Source organism: Archocentrus centrarchus, chromosome 2 (genome assembly GCF_007364275.1).
Source record: "Archocentrus centrarchus isolate MPI-CPG fArcCen1 chromosome 2, fArcCen1, whole genome shotgun sequence".
Lineage (NCBI taxonomy): Eukaryota > Metazoa > Chordata > Actinopteri > Cichliformes > Cichlidae > Archocentrus > Archocentrus centrarchus.
The window spans coordinates 26,020,638-26,039,919 of record NC_044347.1 but is presented as its reverse complement, the minus strand read 5'-3'; the positions used below and the strand labels follow the sequence as shown (position 1 = coordinate 26,039,919).

The following is a 19,282-nucleotide window of genomic DNA, read 5'->3' as shown; positions in this document are numbered from 1 at the left end:
CATTAAAAAAAAAAAAAGTGAATTTTGCTTTTTATTTATTTTGTTTGTGGGCGTGGCGGTGTCTGTGACGTTGCAGCCTCCTCCCCTCCTCAGCCGCGCGGAGCTGCGCTTCACTAGTTTGTGACGCTCGTCCGCAGCGAGCGGAGGGTCCCGCGGGCTCACCGAGCTGGTAAGTTGCATTAAAGTATCTGTTTAAGCCGGTTCACTGCGCATCAGTGCAATTAAGAAGCGTTGCATTCAGATTTATTGAAGCTGTGATACTAAATGAAACCCTCGTGTGTTTTAGATTCAGTCCTGTTTGCGGTCATATTGACCAGTGAGGAGCAAATATAGTTTTGGAGACAGATGGTGGGTTTGGACAGAGAGCCACGAAGTTGTTTTCACCGTGATCAAATTCATACACGTTTACAGGGATTGCACACGCCAGCACTGTGTAATTATTGTGTTTATTGTGCGGGACTTTGTGTTAATACAACCCACCTTTTTTTTAGACTGTAAAGTGCAAGTGTGCTAATAGGAAAAAAAATTAGAAAACATTTGATTAACAATTATGGATGTTTTTAAAAGAACAGTTTCAACTTCATGAGCAGTTAGACTGCTAAAATATCACAGTGGAATCAACTAAATCTGTCCTTTCACTTGTTGCAAAAGCAAAGATTTATGCTAAATTCTGATTAAAATTTAAAATTTTCAAACACATTAAGAACTTACAAAGCCCTGTCAGCGTGTCTGTTTTGGGGGTTTTAAAACCAACATTTCTAGTTTGGTTTCAGTACCTTACAGTTTAAAGTTGGACCAGCTTTAGAGCCAATAAGAGCCAATAATCCAATTATAAATTATACATAACACAGGTCACATGTGCGTGTAAGGAATGTCTGCTTGTCACATTAGTTTGATGATCATGAATCGGCTAATACACAAAATTAGAGTTTGGCTGCAAGTAGGCAGTGATTCGTAACTACAGTGGCTCCATTCATTTAGTCGGCTGTGACCTTTTCTTTGGTCATGTTAAAAATATTAAGACCTCAGATGTTTTACGAGCTAAACCTTGATGGTGATGCTTGGGAGGGGGACATTCAACCAATTAGACAAGAGACACAAACAAATGCAGTCAAGTCTCTCTGACCTGAGAACAGATAGGGGGGAAAAAAATCAGTGGAATGAAAGAAGTTAAGCCCCTGCCATATGTGTCTGGTCAATAGAGCTGAGCTGCTGAACTTCAGAGGCAACCCTGGTGGTCTAAATGTTGATCAAGTATTCTTTTGACACACGTGACCAATTTGGAGCAATAAGCCAGCTATTTTTGTCAGGCCAGACTGCAGAGTCAGTCAGTGGCTTTTAGCAAATTAGCTCTATTAGCTCAGCCTTTCCTAACCAGAGGTACAGCCGAGGGTAGAGATGGACAGAAATATAATAGAGACATTTTTGGAAATCACAGTGTTTGAAAAATAGAAGCAACGGCTAGAAAAAAAAAAGGTAGCTGAAAGAAATGAAACTGTTAAAGTTACATTTTTAAGTTAGCTTATAATATGCAGGCAAATCAGGTGTGTTTGTGTTTGCTGGAGTTAACTAGAAATCATAGTAGTTATGATATTTGGATAAAAGTAACAAATAAGATGCTAAAAATTTAAATGTAATAAAAGTAATGTGGCTATAATGATTGGCTACTTGCAATAATGGCTAATAATTAGACATTACCATGGGTTATGGTTAAAATAAACAGCTACATTTAATTTATGGGCTAAACTATTATATATTATTAACCTGGGTCTAAATTTAGAAGTTGAAATAGTGGTTGAAAATAATTGAAAAAAAATCTATATATAAGTAATATCCAATACATAGCTAATATTAATAGATTAGCAGTCAAAATAATGAGCTACAAGAGATAATTGATTAAAATAATAAAATAAAATAAATTACATATCTAAAAAGCTAATACAATGAACATATGGATAATTTATGTTCAGTTTGAAATGATGCAGTACAACAGTAGATCATTTAATCAAAGCAACATGTTCAACTGTTTTATAAATATTGCAGTAATATAATTCATCGTTATCTTTAAAACAATGAAGCTGTGATACTAAGTGAAACCCTCTTGTGTTTCACTTGGACTAAATTCTCCTCCACAGATTCTCTTCTGATTTGTCAGCACATGTTTCTGCACATTACTTTGTTTTATGTCAGAAATTAAGAGCAAATTGAACAGGAAACAAAGCAAATGGTTAAAAAAAAATGCATTTGAGCATAAAGCTGTTAAAAATGATACAGTATGAATCATGAAAAATAGTCACTCTAATCGGGAACTTCACACCAGCTTTGGACAAAGAGGACAGTTTGGGTCTTTTGCTTGTTTCATGATTGTATGTCAAGTAATATATTTGAATAAGCTTCAACGTAACCTGTGATCTTCTTTAGCTCACGTAGCTGCATCGGAGCAGGTCTTTTGTAATGCATGGATGCACACAGATGTACAACAACTGACAGTTTACACAAGTTACACAATCTGTAAACTTCGTCCTCTTGTTGTCTTGGGAGACTCTCCATCAGAGTCGTTTAGCCCTCCGCAGCCTTTTAATGGGACCCGAAGGAGTTGGTCAGTGCTGATTGAACCCTCTCGATCTCCATCCCCCTCCAGCTGTAACAGGAAGCCTTTGTGTGTACTCCCTGCTCGCCTGCCTCCTCCTCTCAGACCTAAAACCAGATTTTGCTGCGGGCGAGGCCAGGCATCCGTCAGACAGCTCAAAGTTGGAGACCTAATCTCGAGTTTTCCTTTCAGCATACAGCATATGATTAGGGGCTATACAGTAGCACCGTGCTCTGAGGAGCTCGATGAATGCAAGTGTATGCACTGGGAGGCCTCTCTGAAGCTTTTAGATTAATCCTGTTATTAAGCCTGGTTTACAGAGCTTTTTTGTGTTTGTGTGTGTTTATTAGTTTCTCACATGCTGTAAAGACATGCAAATCTAGAGAGGAGGCTTTAATTATTTGAAGCCTGAGGCATTCATTTTGACATTTGAGAAGCTGGACTCGTTGAAAATTAACATTTTTGCCTGAAAATGTGGGTAGTCGCTCAGTTATTAAGCTTCCTTTTAATTAAATTATTTTACTTCCAGATCTGATCACGGCGTCTTATAATCATGTTTTTGCTTTTGAAGTAAAACAAGTGTGTTCTTGGAGCAGTGAAGTACGGGATGGGTGTTTGGGCTAAAGCAAAGACGTGCATCCATTTTACTGGGGCGTGCATAATGCAAAGGAAACAAGCATTTACAGCCCCACAGCCCGGCACAATGCCTGGGGATAGAACATGAAATAGTGTCACAGGCGTCAGAGCTCATCTTACACAAGTCTGCTGATCTCAGTTCAGGGATGAAACCAGGTCATCTGCTGTGTAATTCATTGATTGACATCTCAGTGAAGCCAGAAAGAGCATTTGTTGGGTGTGTGTTCGAACTGGAATCAAATGCTCATCCAGAGAGATGGAAGATAAATTACCAGTAACATTGCAATTATCTTAAGTGGTATAATGAAATCACATACATATAGGGGTGTCATGATTTGGTGATTACAATATTTGGTGATTTAAAAATCCGATATTCTGAACGCTAAGGCTAAGATGGGATGCTCATGTTATTATTATTGTTCCTGCCACACAGATGTGGATGTAATGGCATCTGACTCATTATATGTCCACAAGCATCAACACAGAAGTTACAGATCTGTGTTCTTTCTCTGTGGGTCGTGTGAACTCTGACATGTCTCCCAGTTGGTAAAAAGAACTGCAGACATAACGACAAACTGGTGCCAGAATGAGATCAAGTGAACCACTTCAGACAGTTTCATCAAAGTAAGATAACAATTTAACACTAATGTAACCAGTTCAGCTCATTTGGTTACACTCAGTCTCTCTGTAACATAATTTTAAAAAAGTGGGTAATGTTGACTCTGTATATGGTGTGACTACAAGATTACTTGAACTACCTTGCAGGTAGTGTGCATGTAAGTGTGATTTAAGGGGTATTTTTCTGTTTCCATTCTGCCAACACTGCATGAAAGCAGCATAAGTATAACTTCACATGACTGTAGACTGTTCCCAGGCCAGCCGAGAGATGCGATCTCTCTAACAGGTCCTGGAGTCTACCCCAGGGCCCCCCTCCTCCTGGTAGGACATGGCCAGAACAACCAACCCAGGAACCATCCTAGTCGGATGCCTGAACAATCCCAAGTGGCTCCTTTTCAATGTGGAGAAGTAGCAGTTCTACTCCGAGCTACTCCCAAATGACCGAGCTCCTCATCCTATGTTTAAGGGAGAGCCCAGCCACCCTTTTGGAGAAAGCTCATTTCCGACCCTTGTATCCGCAGTCTTGTTCTTTCAGTCTCTACCCAGAGCTCGTGATCATAGGTGAGGGTAGGGATGTAGATCAATCAGTAAATCGACAGCTTTGCTTTCACGCTCAGCTCTCTTCATCACAACGGACCAGTCCAGCGTCCACCGCAGCTCCAGTCCTATCTGTCATCTCCCGCTCCCATCTCCCCTTATTTGTGAACAAGACCCGAGGAGACTAAACTCCTCCACTCTGGACAGCAACGTGTCCCTGGCCTCAGACTTGGAGGTGCTAAATCTCATTCCTGCCACTTCACAATTAGTTATGAGCTGCTCCAGTACAAGCTGGAGGCCTATGGAGCTGTTATTGTAGCAAAACTAACATGTGTATGCATCTCAGTCTGCATGTGTGTATTTTGTCTGTGTGTGTCCTGATCCATATTCAGATCCGTGTGTGTGTGTGTGTGAGATCAGATTTGTAAATGTGTAAATAAATCTGTAAGCGTGCGTAGATGTTAATGGCTTAGAAGTCTTTAACATGTTTAATTTTGCTTGAAGCACTGAAAATACAGGCAAGTCATCGGTCACCCACCCAGTTTTTCAATGGGCTGCCTTTTTACACGTGATATTTGCTGCACTTCTGCTGTGGAAGATCCACGAGTGTGTGGAAAGCTGTCTGTGAGTCAAGAGTTCTTTAACCCTGACCTCGGGCCCACAGGCTCAGGCTTTCTCTCACACTCGGTGCGTACTGAGTGGCATATTACTCAGCCTTCAGGGGTGACGTTAGTCAGTTATTATTGATGTCAGTGGGTCACAGGCTTGATGCAGTTGTTGCAACTAAATATTGAGTCGTATTCACTTTAATCTAGTTTAAGCTGATCTGTTCCAAGACTTTTTGCTCATAAGAAAAATGGGTGGGTTCAGACCAAAGGTGCTATCTTCTTAACTGTGTATGAGATCCAGATGAAATACCTGGAAAAAAGCTGAGAGGATGATCTTATATCTCATGTTGATATTTTGTGTGTGTGTGTGTGTGTGTGTGTATAGGGTGCTGAGGGTTAAAGCTGGTTCGCAGGGTTCCTTTGACATTTGGTTAATGAAGCAGGCTCACAGCATGAGAAGCAAACACAGGTGGTCCCTTTCATGGACTGATTGCTTCTATTATTAGCCACTTGAAGCCTTTTGTTGATGTTTAATTGAGTGCAACTGTAGTTTAATGAAAAATCATTACATTAAAGAGCCTGTAGTATATCTGTAATACGCTCAGGCAGACTCTGTTGCGATCACTGACTGTTCACATCACCTGTTCAGAATCCACTAATATTGTCATTTTACTCCCCTCGTGTTCATCAGGCTGAAGTGCATGAAGATACTCTGGTCCAAGTATGGAGGCCTGGCCAACGGTGGCCTGGGTCCTGCTCCTGACCGCCATCGTCGACTGGGTGAAAACTGCACAGTCACGAGACTTCACCGTGAAGGATATCGTTCTGCTGCACCCCTCAAGTACGAGTATAAGAGTACTAACTCAAACTAAAACAATGACATCCCCACCGGCCTGTACTGTACTTTGTGTTTTTATAGCCAGTTATTAAACATTAATGTACTAGCACACCGAGCTGGTACATTGGGAAGGATTTAAATACACACGTGCACATTAAACCCAATACAAAGTTTGTATTTAGACCAATTGCAAGTGCCAAAACAGCAGTTTTTTAAAATATACTAAAGAATAAATAAATCTAAGTATAGCTGGCATCCACGTCTGGCTTGTAGGGTTGTAACCATGCATGCTGGTGTTGCAGCTTTCATTCTCTCAGTCTGTCTTTGCTTAAAGGAACAGGATTTTCCCTCTGACTGAAAACTGTCTGACCCTGCTGATTCCCAGCACAGATATGATTCTAGCCAATGGGAGAAACAAACAGCTCACCGAGTCAGAGACGTGTAGTATACTGATGAGCATCCATAAATCTTTGAAGAGCATCTATCACAGTAATTAGTGTAATTGTTAAATAAGCAGAAAACGAGAGGGCGACTGACCGGTCACAGTAAGGAAACGTGTCATATCATCAATTCGCCAGCTGCTTCACATCCACGAGCTTGTTTGCACTGTTTCCATTTTGCGTGGACCTGCCGGGGGCCCCCGAGCAAAAATGAGCTGCAGGACTCACACAAATAAAGGCAACCAACTGAGAAGTGGACCTGAGGAGAATTTCTATTAACAGTCATGTTTCCCCAGCTTAAAACACCTTTTACTCATTGTTATGGGACCTAACTCTTATTTTAACATTCAGAAATCACAAGTATACATATAATATGGACGCAAGTACCGGGCCACCTACACATCAGGAGCTGCTTGGCCACGGAAACCCACGCCATGAAGCTCCTGGTGCGCAGATTTGCTGATGTTAATGTCAGAGGACTCTGCAAGTTACAAGATACAAATTATCAAAGAAAGAAGGGTTATCAATATTGGGTCTGCATTTATTATTCGCATACATACTAAATTTAAAGTCATGTATAACAGACAGTGTATGTACTGTATAGCCCTTTCTTGCATGGTGGACACTACAGTGGACAGTTATTCAAAAGTTGTTCTCTTCTATATGCATGCGTTTTGTTATAATAGTTGGATACTGTATCAGCCAACACAGTGGCTGCTTGTGCATCACCACATACACTGCTACCTATTGGCCAGTCATGGGAAGTTATTTTTGTTATTTGAATGTAATTAACAGGATCAGGATTAGTCAATGCTAGCAGCGGTGACAGTGGATCTGAGGATGCAAAATCATTTTCTGTTATTGGTTTGTTAGATACATATTTCTCTGGTTCACAAGTCAAATGTATGGCGTCCAGCTGAGTGGACGTGTTTGTAACTCCATGAAAAATAGGTTCATAAACAGAATTTCAAATGCATTGTTTTTTTCATGCCTAAAGAGGAATAAAAACACTCAGGTTTTCATAATTCATGCCTAAAAGGGACAGAGAAGTACAATTTGCATAAGCCATCAGGGTAAATGTGCATATGAGTCTATATGTGCATCACAGATCACAGTAGATCTAGAGAAGCATAAAACCTTCACATTTAGAGCTTTAAAAAAGAAAAAAAAACTAGGTTATTTTAATCCTTATGATTTAAAGAATTTGTCAGGGACTAGAAATACCTTTTCTAAACACAGTGACTTCTATGTGACAGAAAATAGTTCCTACATGAAACTGCCCACAACAAAGTTGGTGCATTTTTTTCTAGTAAGTTATGCATTTTTTTTCCTTTGGTGCTTAAGAGTCACAAGACCAATGCGGTCTAGTTTCACTAGATTTAAGAAAAGAGACTTCAGCACAGCTCTTATACAAAATGGGAAACTCATACCAAAATACTCTAGATGGATAAATAACACTACAGGCCACAGGAAAAAAAACAAAAAAAAAAAACATGCACTTTGGGGGTTAACTGTCACTTATCTGAATATGGATATATTCAATTCAGTTCAATTTTATATAGTGCCAAATCTCAGTAAACATTTGCCTTGAGGTGCTTTATATTGTAAGGTAAAGACCCTCCAATAATTACAGAGAAAACCCAACAGTCATAATGACCCTCTATGGGCAAGCATTTGGTGACAATGCAACAAGCTCATTGGATCAGAGTGAGGACAGAGACAGTGTGGGAGAGCAAAGGTGGCAAAAAAAAAAACAGAGCAACAGCCCAAACACCAGGGATGCAGGTGGACGACTGAACCCACTTCTTCAATAATTGAACTTTCCCAAAAGCTTCAGCAGGATTGAACACAGCTGTGTGTCTCCACAGCTACACCTCACCCTGGTGGATTCAAGTGCTTCACGTGCCAAAATGCTGCAGACAACTACGACTGCAACCGCTGGGCCCCGGACGTGTACTGCCCACAGGGTACGTCTGCTTTTTCTTCATCTGTGGCTGTGGAATAATACTCCCTGCTGGTTAACGTGACTGCCCTTCAGAAACGTGGTCCCAAACAATGACAACAAAATTATTGAAATAAAAAAAAAAAAAAAAATCACACAGCTACAAAACATATGTTATAAAATTTAAAAAACTGATTTGATTAAGGAATGCAGCACTACACAATAGATATGCAGTGTTATTCCTCAAGAGATTTATGTCTTATAAATGATGTATTATAAAGACTATATATAAAATATGTATTATTTATGATTTTTATAGCATCAGCACACAAAAGCAGTCATTTCAGGGCACTCTATATAGAAAGGTACAATATTAGAGAGAGAGAATATTGGGGGTGAGATGACAAAGCAAAACAAACTCATTTGAAAGCAAAAATAACTTTTTCATTTATATATTGTCAACTTATTGCAGCCTACCTGCAGTACCTCTAATGCCCACCAAAGGCAGACCTCCCCTGTTCTATATAAGCACATTGGAGCTGTCTGTGAATCTGTGAACAGTATTAACACATAACATTGTATGAAGGGAATTTTAACTGTCTTCTAGATACCAAATACTGCTCCACATTCCACATGATGGACAGCAGTGGAGAAAGTGTATCTGTGACCAAGCGCTGCGCCGCCCTGGAGGACTGTCGGTTCACTGGCTGCGCTGACGTCACTGATGGCGGCTACCAGGTACGTGGAGAACTCTGCATTCAGATGCTTCCGAGCAGCAGTGACAGGTTTTTTTCCTCTTGTCCCTCAGGTGTGCTCTTCCTGCTGTGAGGGGAACATCTGCAACCTGTTGGTGCCCAGAAATGCCAGCAGTGCCGTTTTCTCCTCCATTTCTCCCCTGGTCAGTTTAAGCAGGAGCCTTCATTCCAGAGCGCTGTGCTACATCATCATCATCATCATCTTCATGTTCTTCACAGCTGGACACGTTCGAGACTTCATTTAAAAATCGAGTCGAACGTATTGTCTGGCATCGAGCAGCAGAACTGGGACTTGTGTTGGCTGCATGGTTCAGAAACTTTCCTAAGACAACTTTATATGAAAGGCTGAAAAATCCTTTCAGCAAATCTTCCTTTCTCCTTTTCCGTTTTTTTAAGTGTGGACCTAATAAGCTTTTCCATGTTTTTTGTTGTATTTATACTCTTACACTGTACATTGCTCGTATTAAACATGGCCAAAGTTTCAAATACTAGCTCCACCCACTTGCTGTTCAAAAAGCAGCCAGTCAGAAGAAAGTTTAAATACATAAAAATAATTTAATAAGCAGTGTGTCCATGTTATTGTTTAACCACGTCATTTTGAGGTTGTTCCAAGAATAAATTGTGAAATTGTTTATAATCATATCTGATCATTTCTTTCGACTGTGTGCAACAAATCAGAGAAAAACAAGAGCGGACATGTTGGTGTGAAAAGAATACGACAGGCTAACAGGTTAAGATGTTTGAACCTGAAGATTTTCTTGTTAGCTAGCACCAGCAGCTGTAGAACATCTGTCCCATTTCATAAATACTCAAATCAAACTCTAAAATATGAACATTTTCTACAGATTAACCACATTATGAAACTGCATCTCTGAGTGAAAGTGTCCCTGGATGCAGTTGCAGGGTAACCCTCCTGTCAGTCAGACACAGCACTGGAGTCTGCAGTAGAGGCTCAGATTGATCCTCAGCAACACCTGCAACATCTGCACGGATGCTTTGTGTTACAGTCAAACAAACAAACCGGCTTTAGTGCAGGCAAAGTTAGAAGCTTCTTCAAACCGGAAATAGAAGCCTTCTGTTTGAATTAGATTCTATTTAAAAAAAAAAAAAATCTTATTCCTCATCACTGAGTGCATCTGAAAGTCCTTGTAGTCTTGCAATAGCAGCACTTTGAACGGGTGCGTTGGTGAAAACAGTCCCCACGAATAAAGGTGTTCCCCTCAGGATGTGGCGAATGACCGTGCAGGAGCCTGACGCCTCGATGTGAAAGCCCAGATGGCTCACCTCCTTCTCTGTTTGCAGCGTGGGTCGGCTCAAAGGAGACGCAAAGAACTGTTGAAGACAGTGGAAAAACGTCACTATTAAAATAATATTGTTCTACTACAGACTGAATCGAAACACTTCCTCTGTATTCATTATTTATTGTCTGGCTTCATGACCTTAACATAACCAGCACAGGAAATCACCACTCACTGCTTCTCCTGTTGTTGGGTCAATGAAGTCTGCCCAGTATCCTGCGGTCCACAGAGCGAAACACATCTCCTTTGCACCCCTCACAAACTGCAGTAAGGACAAATTCACAGTCAGCGACGGCTACAACCTCTTCAGCCTGTAAAAAGTAACATTATGAGACTTACTTTGTTTAGCAGCTGGTCTCCATCCTGCTCCGCTGCCTCCTCCTCTGCCCGACTGCTCCTCTGTGTGACCGTCACCACTGTGATGGAAGCTGTGGGGGCTGAAGGGAACAAGTCCTCCAGATCTGACGCACACAGACACACACTTGTTAATAAAGGCAATTAAAGGGCTTGAAGGAAGGTGCTCAGGCGTGGGCATAAATGTCACAGCCTTTGGATTCTGCTGGAAAATCTATTTCAAGCCCTTCACACAGAAATCATAAATGGGGGGGGGGGGGTCTCATTTTTTAAGTGACAATCTGTTCTTAATCTTAAAAAAAAAAGCACCTAATACATGAAAATGCTGCACAGTCAACTAGGGCTGTTGTTCACAATAATAAAGGTATAAATTTTTACGTGATATAAAACTGTCACATCGCAAAATCATACAGCGATGCCATGTGTTTACGTTCTCCAGTGCATTGCATGTCAGTCTCCTAAAAAGGCAGTTATGTCGACACCCTCCAACAAAGCACAAAACTTTACAAAATATGCCAAATAAATAAATTAGGGCTGCAATGATTAGTCGACACTGTCGACAATAATCGACAATAAAAATAGTTGACAAGGAATGTAATTGTTGATAATAGTCATTTATTATTACTTGTGATTTTTTTTTTTTTTTTTTTTTTTAAACGTAGTGAGACATCTTCCTGTCTGTCTATCTCTGGTGAGCTTAGTGATGGGGATACTGGTGAAACTGCCAACTTTGTTTTACAGGGACGAAAAAGTACTATATATTTTTTATGGTTGGAAAATGGACCGTTAAAGTTGTATCAGCGGCAAACCTAAAAGTTTTGAATCAAGTATGTGTTTACTACCACATTTTAAATAACCTTATGCTAAATGTAAAAGCTAAATAAGTGCCATTTCATAATTACGTGATTCGTAATCCGATTCGTCGACTAATCGTTTCAATAGTCGATGACTAATCGACTATCAAAATAGTCGTTAGTTGCAGCCCTAAAATAAATAAATAAATGTTCCTGCTACAGGTGGAAACAACAAACGTGTTCATTGTCGGAGATACTTGCAGTCAACAAAGGTAACGCTGGATGACTTTCCCTTACCTTTCCTTAACAGCTCCGGGCAGGAGTTTATGGAGCAGTCTGTTTCGGTCTGATTAAAGTACAGTTCAGCTTTGTTAACTCTTGTGGATACAGGCCCCAGGTTCCCCTGAAAAACAATCACACACTGTCTCAGACTGTGTCTGCATCTGAGTGACAGAACTGTGAGCAATGAGCCACAGGAGCCCGTTCATTTGTTTTCTCTGCTGTTCTGAACTGTAAACCTAAAAACTGACGGTGTTCAGCCCATAATGTGATAAAGTGATTATTCAAAAATCTTACATGGAACTCATTGACAAACTGGGCCAGTATGAACTGGTGTCTCTCTGTGCTGCTGGGAACCGTCAGGACGTCGGGCACCATCTTGTGGACCGGAGCCTTTTTCTGGTCCTCTATTCCTTCCAGGTGGCAGTCAAACCCAGTGTTACCAGGCAACTGGAAGCGCTGGTCCTGAGGTCCAAATGGTCCCATGTTTTCATCAGGCCACACGGTCCTTGGGCCTGCAGTGACGTGACAAAGACGATTTGTGGGCGTTTGCTGCCAAAGGTTCAAAATGGTTTACAACTGAAAACTGCATCATAACGCTGTCTGACTTCCTCTATTACAAGACTCACCTGAGTCTGTGGGTGATACCGCGATGTAAGGCTCATCTGAGCTCGCAGCAGAGAAGGTTCTGGTTTTTCCAGCCCTGAGAGCAGCCAAAGCTCGACAGCCGGCAGCACGAGATAGGACCGCTCTGCTACGACCACACAGCACCTGCAGACAGACAAGATCAAGTGTGAAAAACCAGATGCATTGTGAATAAACATTAAACAGGAACAGACCTGCAGTTTCATACTTATGGTGTATGAAGCTGGACTTTAATTAGAACAAAGCAGATGCTACCAGCTGGCCAGTTATTCAACTTGACAGTCTTGGTTCTCTGCAAATAAAGAGCCTAAGCCAGTTCCATCCAGTAAGTTTCAGCAATGAGGCAAAGGTTTAAATGTTTTTGGAAATCATCGCCTAGAGCAGAGCAGGATGTTTACAACACACAGTTTAGACGGGGGTGCATACATGCACATTTCTGAAGGCCCCAATAATGCTGAGTGATATTAGAAGTTTTGGACGAGCTTTTTTTTTATATTAATAATCAAAGTCTGCTTAGTAACTATCCATCCATTCGCTTCCGCTCATCCTGTTCAGGGAGCGGGCTGGAGCCTATCCCAGCTGACATAGGGCGAGAGGCAGGGTACACCCTGAACAGGTCGCCCTCCTGTCACAGGGCTAACACAGAGAGACAAACAACCTTTCACACTCACAGTCACGCTCTCATTCATGGGCAATTTAGTGTAGCCAATTAACTTAACCCCAGTAAGTGCATGTCTTTGCAATGTGGGAGGAAACCGGAGTACCCGGAGGAAACCCACACAAGCATGCAAACTCCACACAGAGAGAGGGAGAGGCCTGGACCAAGGTGGAATCGAACCCAGACCTTCCAGATGTTATTCTAATTGTCAGTGCTAACCACTGCTCCACCGTGCTGTCCACACAGGCAGCCTGCTTTCCTGTAGGTCCACCACCCGCAGGAGGTGTCGTGGGGGTCGGGTGCAATGTGTGTTGGGCAGAGGCCCTAATGGACCGATCCCCGGCTATCGAGACTGGTTATTGGGACATGGAATGTCACACGGTCTATAGTGTGGGTGGGACGCTGCTGACTTCAACTGAGGTAAAGCTTAGTAACTAAAGCTTTACAATACATGCAGACTCAGCAGAACGTGAGAGGTGGACAGCTGCTGGACTTTGCCTTCAGTAAAGTTTACTAGAAATCTGACAATTTTAAAGGTGTGTCAAACTAAATATGACGTTTGTCTGCATAAAGACAGCTTTCAATTTCATGTTGTTCTTAATTCAGTTGCTTCAGGCCATTGGTCATATTGAAACCTGATTTTAACCAAGAAAACATCAGAAAACATCTGGTGCATTATGAATGAATATAAGAACAACGCAGCGTCTTTTTAGAGCTGCAGAAAACCTAATTTATAAATTAAGAAAAACACTGAAAAAGATTCAACTTTCAAAGCTACAGTAGTCAAATACTTATTGTGTGTATAAAGAATGAGATTAATCAGCAGACTAGCAAGCATACCATGGATCAACTATTTTTTAAAAAAACTTAATTTCAACTTTTGATATGCTGTCATTGCACAATTTAAATGTAATGTAGAACTCCTATAAATTCATTTTATAATGAATTTTATATTGCCTGCTAATAATCGGCCGGTTTTAAAATGGAGTCTGGCCTGAGTAAATAGGAAACAGCAGCCATAACATTAGCAACGGGAGAGGACTCACTTACACTCGACATTGTGCTTCGTCTCCTTCGCCTTTTATCCTGGAGCCTGTTTGATGAAACACGAAGAGAAGAAAAACTGTTGTTATTCCCAAACAACTCTGCCCAGCCCGAGCTCGCTAACAGCTGATTACCGCTGCTGGGATGATGCAATGGTCGCATGCGTCCCTCGTGCGGAAGCCGATGTTACCAGTACACTTATTTCACACTTAAATTAATAATAAAAGCCTCCCAAAGTGTGTGAAGTTCAACAAACAGCTAGCTAACAAAACAACTAGCTTTAGCACCTGCTACCATTACGAGAGGTCAGCTGATTTCCACTCTCGGCACTTTCTCTTTTTCAGAGTTAATTTAAAGCTCTTCCTGCCTTCACCTGACCTTAATAAACAACAGTTAAAAAGCAAACCACGAACGCCTTCGTGCCAGTAACAAAGAATACGAACTTATTGTGTGGATGGGATTACAGGAGGTAAAGTACGTACTGTTCTCTACCTGTCCACTCGCACGTATGCGTTTACAAAACATAGACGGAAAGTCAAGAGGGTCAAAATAATCCTGAGCGGACCTCTTCTTCAGTCACACGTTTTTAGGCACTTGCAGTACAGATTTGTTGCATTTAGCTCCGCCTGCTGGACGCTTTGCAGTTGTCTTATTGAACACTATCTGATGGATTAAGGACTTCTTATTCGTTCCACAGGCTACACTGTCTATTATTCTGCTACAGATTTAAAGCCTGTTAATACAAAAAAAATTGCATTACCCATTTTTATCTGATTAAGTTGAATTTCCATTTTTCTTTCTTTGTCCCCATCTCAGCCTTGCTGAGTGCATTTTCTAAACTTGTTACACTATGACTTTCAGGTCTAGACCCTGGCAAACACAAAAGAAGACAGAAGAGTGGAATCTTGCCTGTATCTGTGTTAACTGGGAATTAATAATATTAAATCAAAAGTTGAGAATAACTATTTGAATGTGCCATGAAATGCCAGAGAGCATTGCTGCATGACTATATATTTTCAGTTATCACCTGGTATCTTCTTGTGGTTGCCTTTAAATAAATGGACATTTCCACTGTATTTCATATAAATGGACATTTCCAAAGACCCTTATGGAAGAGTCACCAAAGGAACTGTTTACCTTGCCTGGGATAGGGTTACTGGGGCCCCACCATGGAGCCAGGCCTGAGGAGAGAGCTCATGGGAGAGCATCTGGTGGCATTAGCCTGTGGTGCCCAGCCGGGCACAGCCCGAAGAGGCAGCCTGCTTTCCTGTGGGTCCACCACCTGCAGGAGGTGTCGTGGGGGTCAGGTGCAATGTGTGTCGGGCAGTGGCCAAGGGCAGAGGTCCTGGCGGCCCGATCCCTGGCTATCGAGACTGGCTATTGGCACATGGAATGTCACACGGTCTATAGTGTGAGTGGGACGCTGCTGACTTCAACTGAGGCTATAGTCAGGCGGTGGAAGGAATACTTCGAGGACCTCCTTAATCCCACTGACACACCTTCTGTAGTGGAAGCAGAGTCTGGGGATGAGGGGGATGACTCGTCCATTACTGGGGGTGAGGTCACTGAGGTGGTTAAACAACTCCTTGGTGGCAGGGCCCCTGGGGTGGACGAGATTTGCCCTGAGTTCCTGAAGGCTCTGGATGTTGTAGGGCTGCCGTGGTTGACATGCTTCTGCAACATCGCGTGGAGATCTGGGGCAGTGCCACTGGATTTGTAGACCAGGGTGGTGGTCCCCATCTCTAAGAAGAGAAACCAGAGGGTGTGCTCCAATTATCGGGGGATCACGCTCCTCAGCCTCCCTGGTAAGGTCTATGCCAGGGTGCTGGAAAGGAGGAGTCTGTTAGTCGAAACTTGGATTGAAGAGGAACAATGTCATTTTTGTCCTGGTCGCGAAACACTGAACCAGCTCTTCATCCTTTCAAGGATATTCAAGTAGTTTGTCCGTCCAGTCTGCATGTGGTTTGTGGACTTGGAGAAGCCATTCGACCACATCCCTCTGGGTATCCTGTGGGGGGTTCTGCGGGAGTATTTGGTCCCTGGCCCGTTGTTGTGGGCCATTCAGTCCCTGTACAACTGCAGTGAGAGCTTGATCCGTATTGCCGACAATAAGCTGGACTCGTTTACTGTGGGTTTTGGACTTCATCAGGGCTGTCCTTTGTCACCGATTCTGTTCATAATTTTTATGGACAGAATTTGTGTGTATGTGTAGCCAAGTGGCGGAAGGCTTCTGCCTCAGAATCTCATCTCTGCTTTTTGCCGATGATGTGGTCCTACCAGGCTCGGGGCAGACCCAGGACACACTGGAGAGATTATATCTCTCGACTGTCCTGGGAATGCTTTGGGGTCCCCCTGGATGAACTGGAGGAGGTGGCTGGGGAAAGATAGGTCTGGGCTTCTCTGCTTAGGCTGTTGGCCCAGCGACCCATCCCCGGATAAGCAGAAGAAAATGGATGGATGGATGGATTTCCACTGTAAGTAGAATGGCATTGCATCAAAATGCAGGAAATTACGTGTGTGATGCCACTTAATGAGTCCTCAAACAAATCTAATCATCTATGAATACTGCAACACCTTTTTATTACGTAAAAATATCTCTATAGTCAACATGAACTTCCAAAAATGGAGATACCATTGTAAAATCTTGAAATTAACCTACATTTATTCATATTCCATATCCCATCCAGATAAATCATTTTCTTTGCAGCCTACAGCGTTCCATACTTGCCGATCTAATAACAAATTCAGCCTGGATTTTGTTTGATGTAACGCAAAAGTGGAAATTTTGCAAATCATCATCGTGAGAAATTAACCTGAGCTGTTTCAAATCTCAACACAAGATGGCAGCAAATCATCAGTGAACATTACCAAAGCAGCCATTATGACAGCAGCACTGCTCTACTCCACCTTGTAATGTGACACTAATTTCTGTGTCTGACTGCTAACTTGAAAAGTTTTCATGATGTTGAATCGCAGTTAGTTCCCCCTGCTTGCTGTGATGTTCAGCACATGCTGCTGCTCAGAGATAAAAAGGAAGCAGGCCACAACTGTATTTCTAAATGATAAAACTACCCACCTTTGTTGATTTTAATGGGGCTCAACATGATGATTGTGCTTTGGTGGTCATCTGCATTCATTAGGATGATGATTGACAGAATGTAAATAGGTATCAGCAGCCATAGGTCTCAAAGTCATATATGAACGACTTCTGCAGACAGAGCTCTGGTGTCCATAAAAGGCAACACAAGTGTCTTAAAACTCACTTTTACTCAATCTTCCTATTACTTTAATCCTGTTAAGCTTTACCTTGGTGAATTTTTGAGAAGTGCCTTGAAAAAAAAAACTGTTTGTACCGGCCCTTTCCCAGGTGGGATGATGTGGAGAAACAGTATACACTTGTTCAGCAAAATCCCCTCCCTTGCACGGTAAAGTTTAATAACGAGAATGAAAGAACGATCCTGGCAAGAACAGCATTATTTGCTGTCAGAAGTGGCGAAGGACAAGGACAGCCAGTATTTGCTGGCGTAGACACATCCCTTCAGCTGACATGGACAAGGTGATTGACAGTTTCTCTGAGCTGATGGGATGTGCAGTGGGAGTTTACCCTGGGACCAGTGTGCGTTTGTGTGTGAGTGGTGATGGGGCGTGTGGAACTGTGCAGAACTTGGCTGTCGGTGTGTCTCCCACAGGATCGTTTGTTACAGCATCTGTGCTAGATGGGGGGCCCTGTGGGATTCCCACACACACACACACACACACACACACACACACACACACACACACACACACACACACAAGCACGCACACAGGCCAGCTTCTAAAAGGAGCTACTACAACTGGGGTAATATGGAGGTGAAGACTACTAAAGAAAAGGCAGGACTTATTGACTGGAAATTCAACACAGTGCATATCAAAGAGGTTTTTATTTGGTCAGCAGCAGCAGCTGTACTGCATATTTTATCTTACACTTTTAAAAAGTAAAGCATTACTTTATTTATCACCTGTAGGAAGTAAGTTGTTGTACTACTTGTCAAATTACTTTTGCATTGATATGGAGGACGTATAGAACCTCTTTCAATAAGTTCAATTCAATTCAATTTCGATTCAATTCAGTTTTATTTATATAGCACCAAATCACAGCAAACAGTCACCTCAAGACGCTTTATATTGTAGGTAAAGACCCTACAATAACACAGAGAAAACCAAACAGTCAAAACGACCCCCTATGAGCAGCACTTGGTGACAGTGGGAAGGAAAAACTCCCTTTTAACAGGAAGAAACCTCCAGCAGAACCATCTCTAATCACAACATCCTTGCAGCTGCACTGTATTTTTTGTTTTTGGTGACCAATTGTAAGTAATTGTGGTGACCACTTTTAATCGCACGGTGACTGCACAGGTTGCAGCATCGTGGGAGGCAACCTGTCTCCAAACAATGGTGGTCTGACTGGAATCACTCTCGGACAGATTGGCAAAGATTTGCAATCATTCTGAGTCAGTTTGCACCAATGAGCACATCTGCAGCACGCCTCTTTGCAATAGGGGACTCAACTCAGCTGGCTGCCAACTATTTGTATTCCGGTGATATTCCTATATGAAAGCAAGGCTGCGGAGTGCCTGTGCCATTTTGCAGTTAGCTCACGGTCTTACTCACGATTTTTGCTTCAAGTCTACAAGGTTCTGGTTGGACTCTGAATGTGAAGTTCTATATATATAGACAGCAACAGATTTGCAACACAGAAACAAAACAGTGAATCACTGGATTATCACAAACAGATTGCATGTCATCTTGTCCACATTCAATCACACACTGATAGAAAAACAAAGACAGCAACTGACTGCGAATGATTGCAAACCTGGTCCCCGTCTTCAAAGCAACCATTTCAAAGGCAACAAGATTGCAAGTTTATTGCACAATGTTGCAATAATTTTCTGTGAAATTTAGTGTGACGGTAGCATAAGTATTACCACAAAGCTGACATCAATATGGGCAAAAAAACCCATAAAAAGTGCAGTTAACAGTGTAATAGTTTGATGTAATTTGATTACTGAGTCTAATATGGTAATGAGGAATAATGCACTACAGACAAATGCAATGTGACTGCAGTGAAGCATTACTTTGTAATGACATGACCCACCGGTTAGTGCAGTCCCAGTGCGCAGCCCCAAGCTGAGCGCTCCGGGCATCAACATCACCATAGCGTTCTGAAACTGGGAGTAATGGGTGAATTGTGGATCTGACTGAAA

General features: G+C 42.0%; 2 protein-coding genes across 2 annotated transcripts; one reads left to right on the top strand and one right to left on the bottom strand.

Annotated features, from left to right (window-relative positions):
• Nucleotides 1-117: 117 nt before the first annotated feature.
• lypd6 (LY6/PLAUR domain containing 6) lies at nt 118-9,604 on the top strand. The gene is made up of 5 exons (XM_030753893.1): nt 118-169; nt 5,681-5,830; nt 8,136-8,234; nt 8,817-8,947; nt 9,018-9,604. The coding sequence occupies exons 2-5, from the start codon at nt 5,713-5,715 to the stop codon at nt 9,207-9,209; spliced, it is 540 nt and encodes a 179-aa protein (XP_030609753.1). The 5' UTR covers nt 118-169; nt 5,681-5,712; the 3' UTR covers nt 9,210-9,604.
• mmadhca (metabolism of cobalamin associated Da) lies at nt 9,500-14,612 on the bottom strand. Its single transcript, XM_030753883.1, has 8 exons — nt 14,519-14,612; nt 14,043-14,085; nt 12,319-12,460; nt 11,987-12,204; nt 11,708-11,813; nt 10,602-10,723; nt 10,438-10,524; nt 9,500-10,296 (listed from the first exon to the last, which is right to left on the bottom strand). Exons 2-8 carry the CDS (start codon nt 14,049-14,051, stop codon nt 10,078-10,080), a joined length of 903 nt encoding a protein of 300 aa, XP_030609743.1. The 5' UTR covers nt 14,052-14,085; nt 14,519-14,612; the 3' UTR covers nt 9,500-10,077.
• Between the last annotated feature and the right edge of the window lie 4,670 nt (nt 14,613-19,282).

Excerpts from the sequence above, each read along its gene's own strand:
- lypd6 (XM_030753893.1), top strand. The coding sequence starts at position 5,713 with ATGGAGGCCTGGCCAACGGTGGCCTGGGTCCTGCTCCTGACCGCCATC. Across the intron at positions 5,831-8,135 it reads CGTTCTGCTGCACCCCTCAA|CTACACCTCACCCTGGTGGA; the intron begins GTACGAGTATAA and ends GTGTCTCCACAG. Across the intron at positions 8,948-9,017 it reads TCACTGATGGCGGCTACCAG|GTGTGCTCTTCCTGCTGTGA; the intron begins GTACGTGGAGAA and ends CTTGTCCCTCAG.
- mmadhca (XM_030753883.1), bottom strand. Across the intron at positions 10,525-10,601 it reads GAGACCAGCTGCTAAACAAA|TTTGTGAGGGGTGCAAAGGA; the intron begins GTAAGTCTCATA and ends TCCTTACTGCAG. Across the intron at positions 10,297-10,437 it reads ACCCAACAACAGGAGAAGCA|TTCTTTGCGTCTCCTTTGAG; the intron begins GTGAGTGGTGAT and ends TGTCTTCAACAG.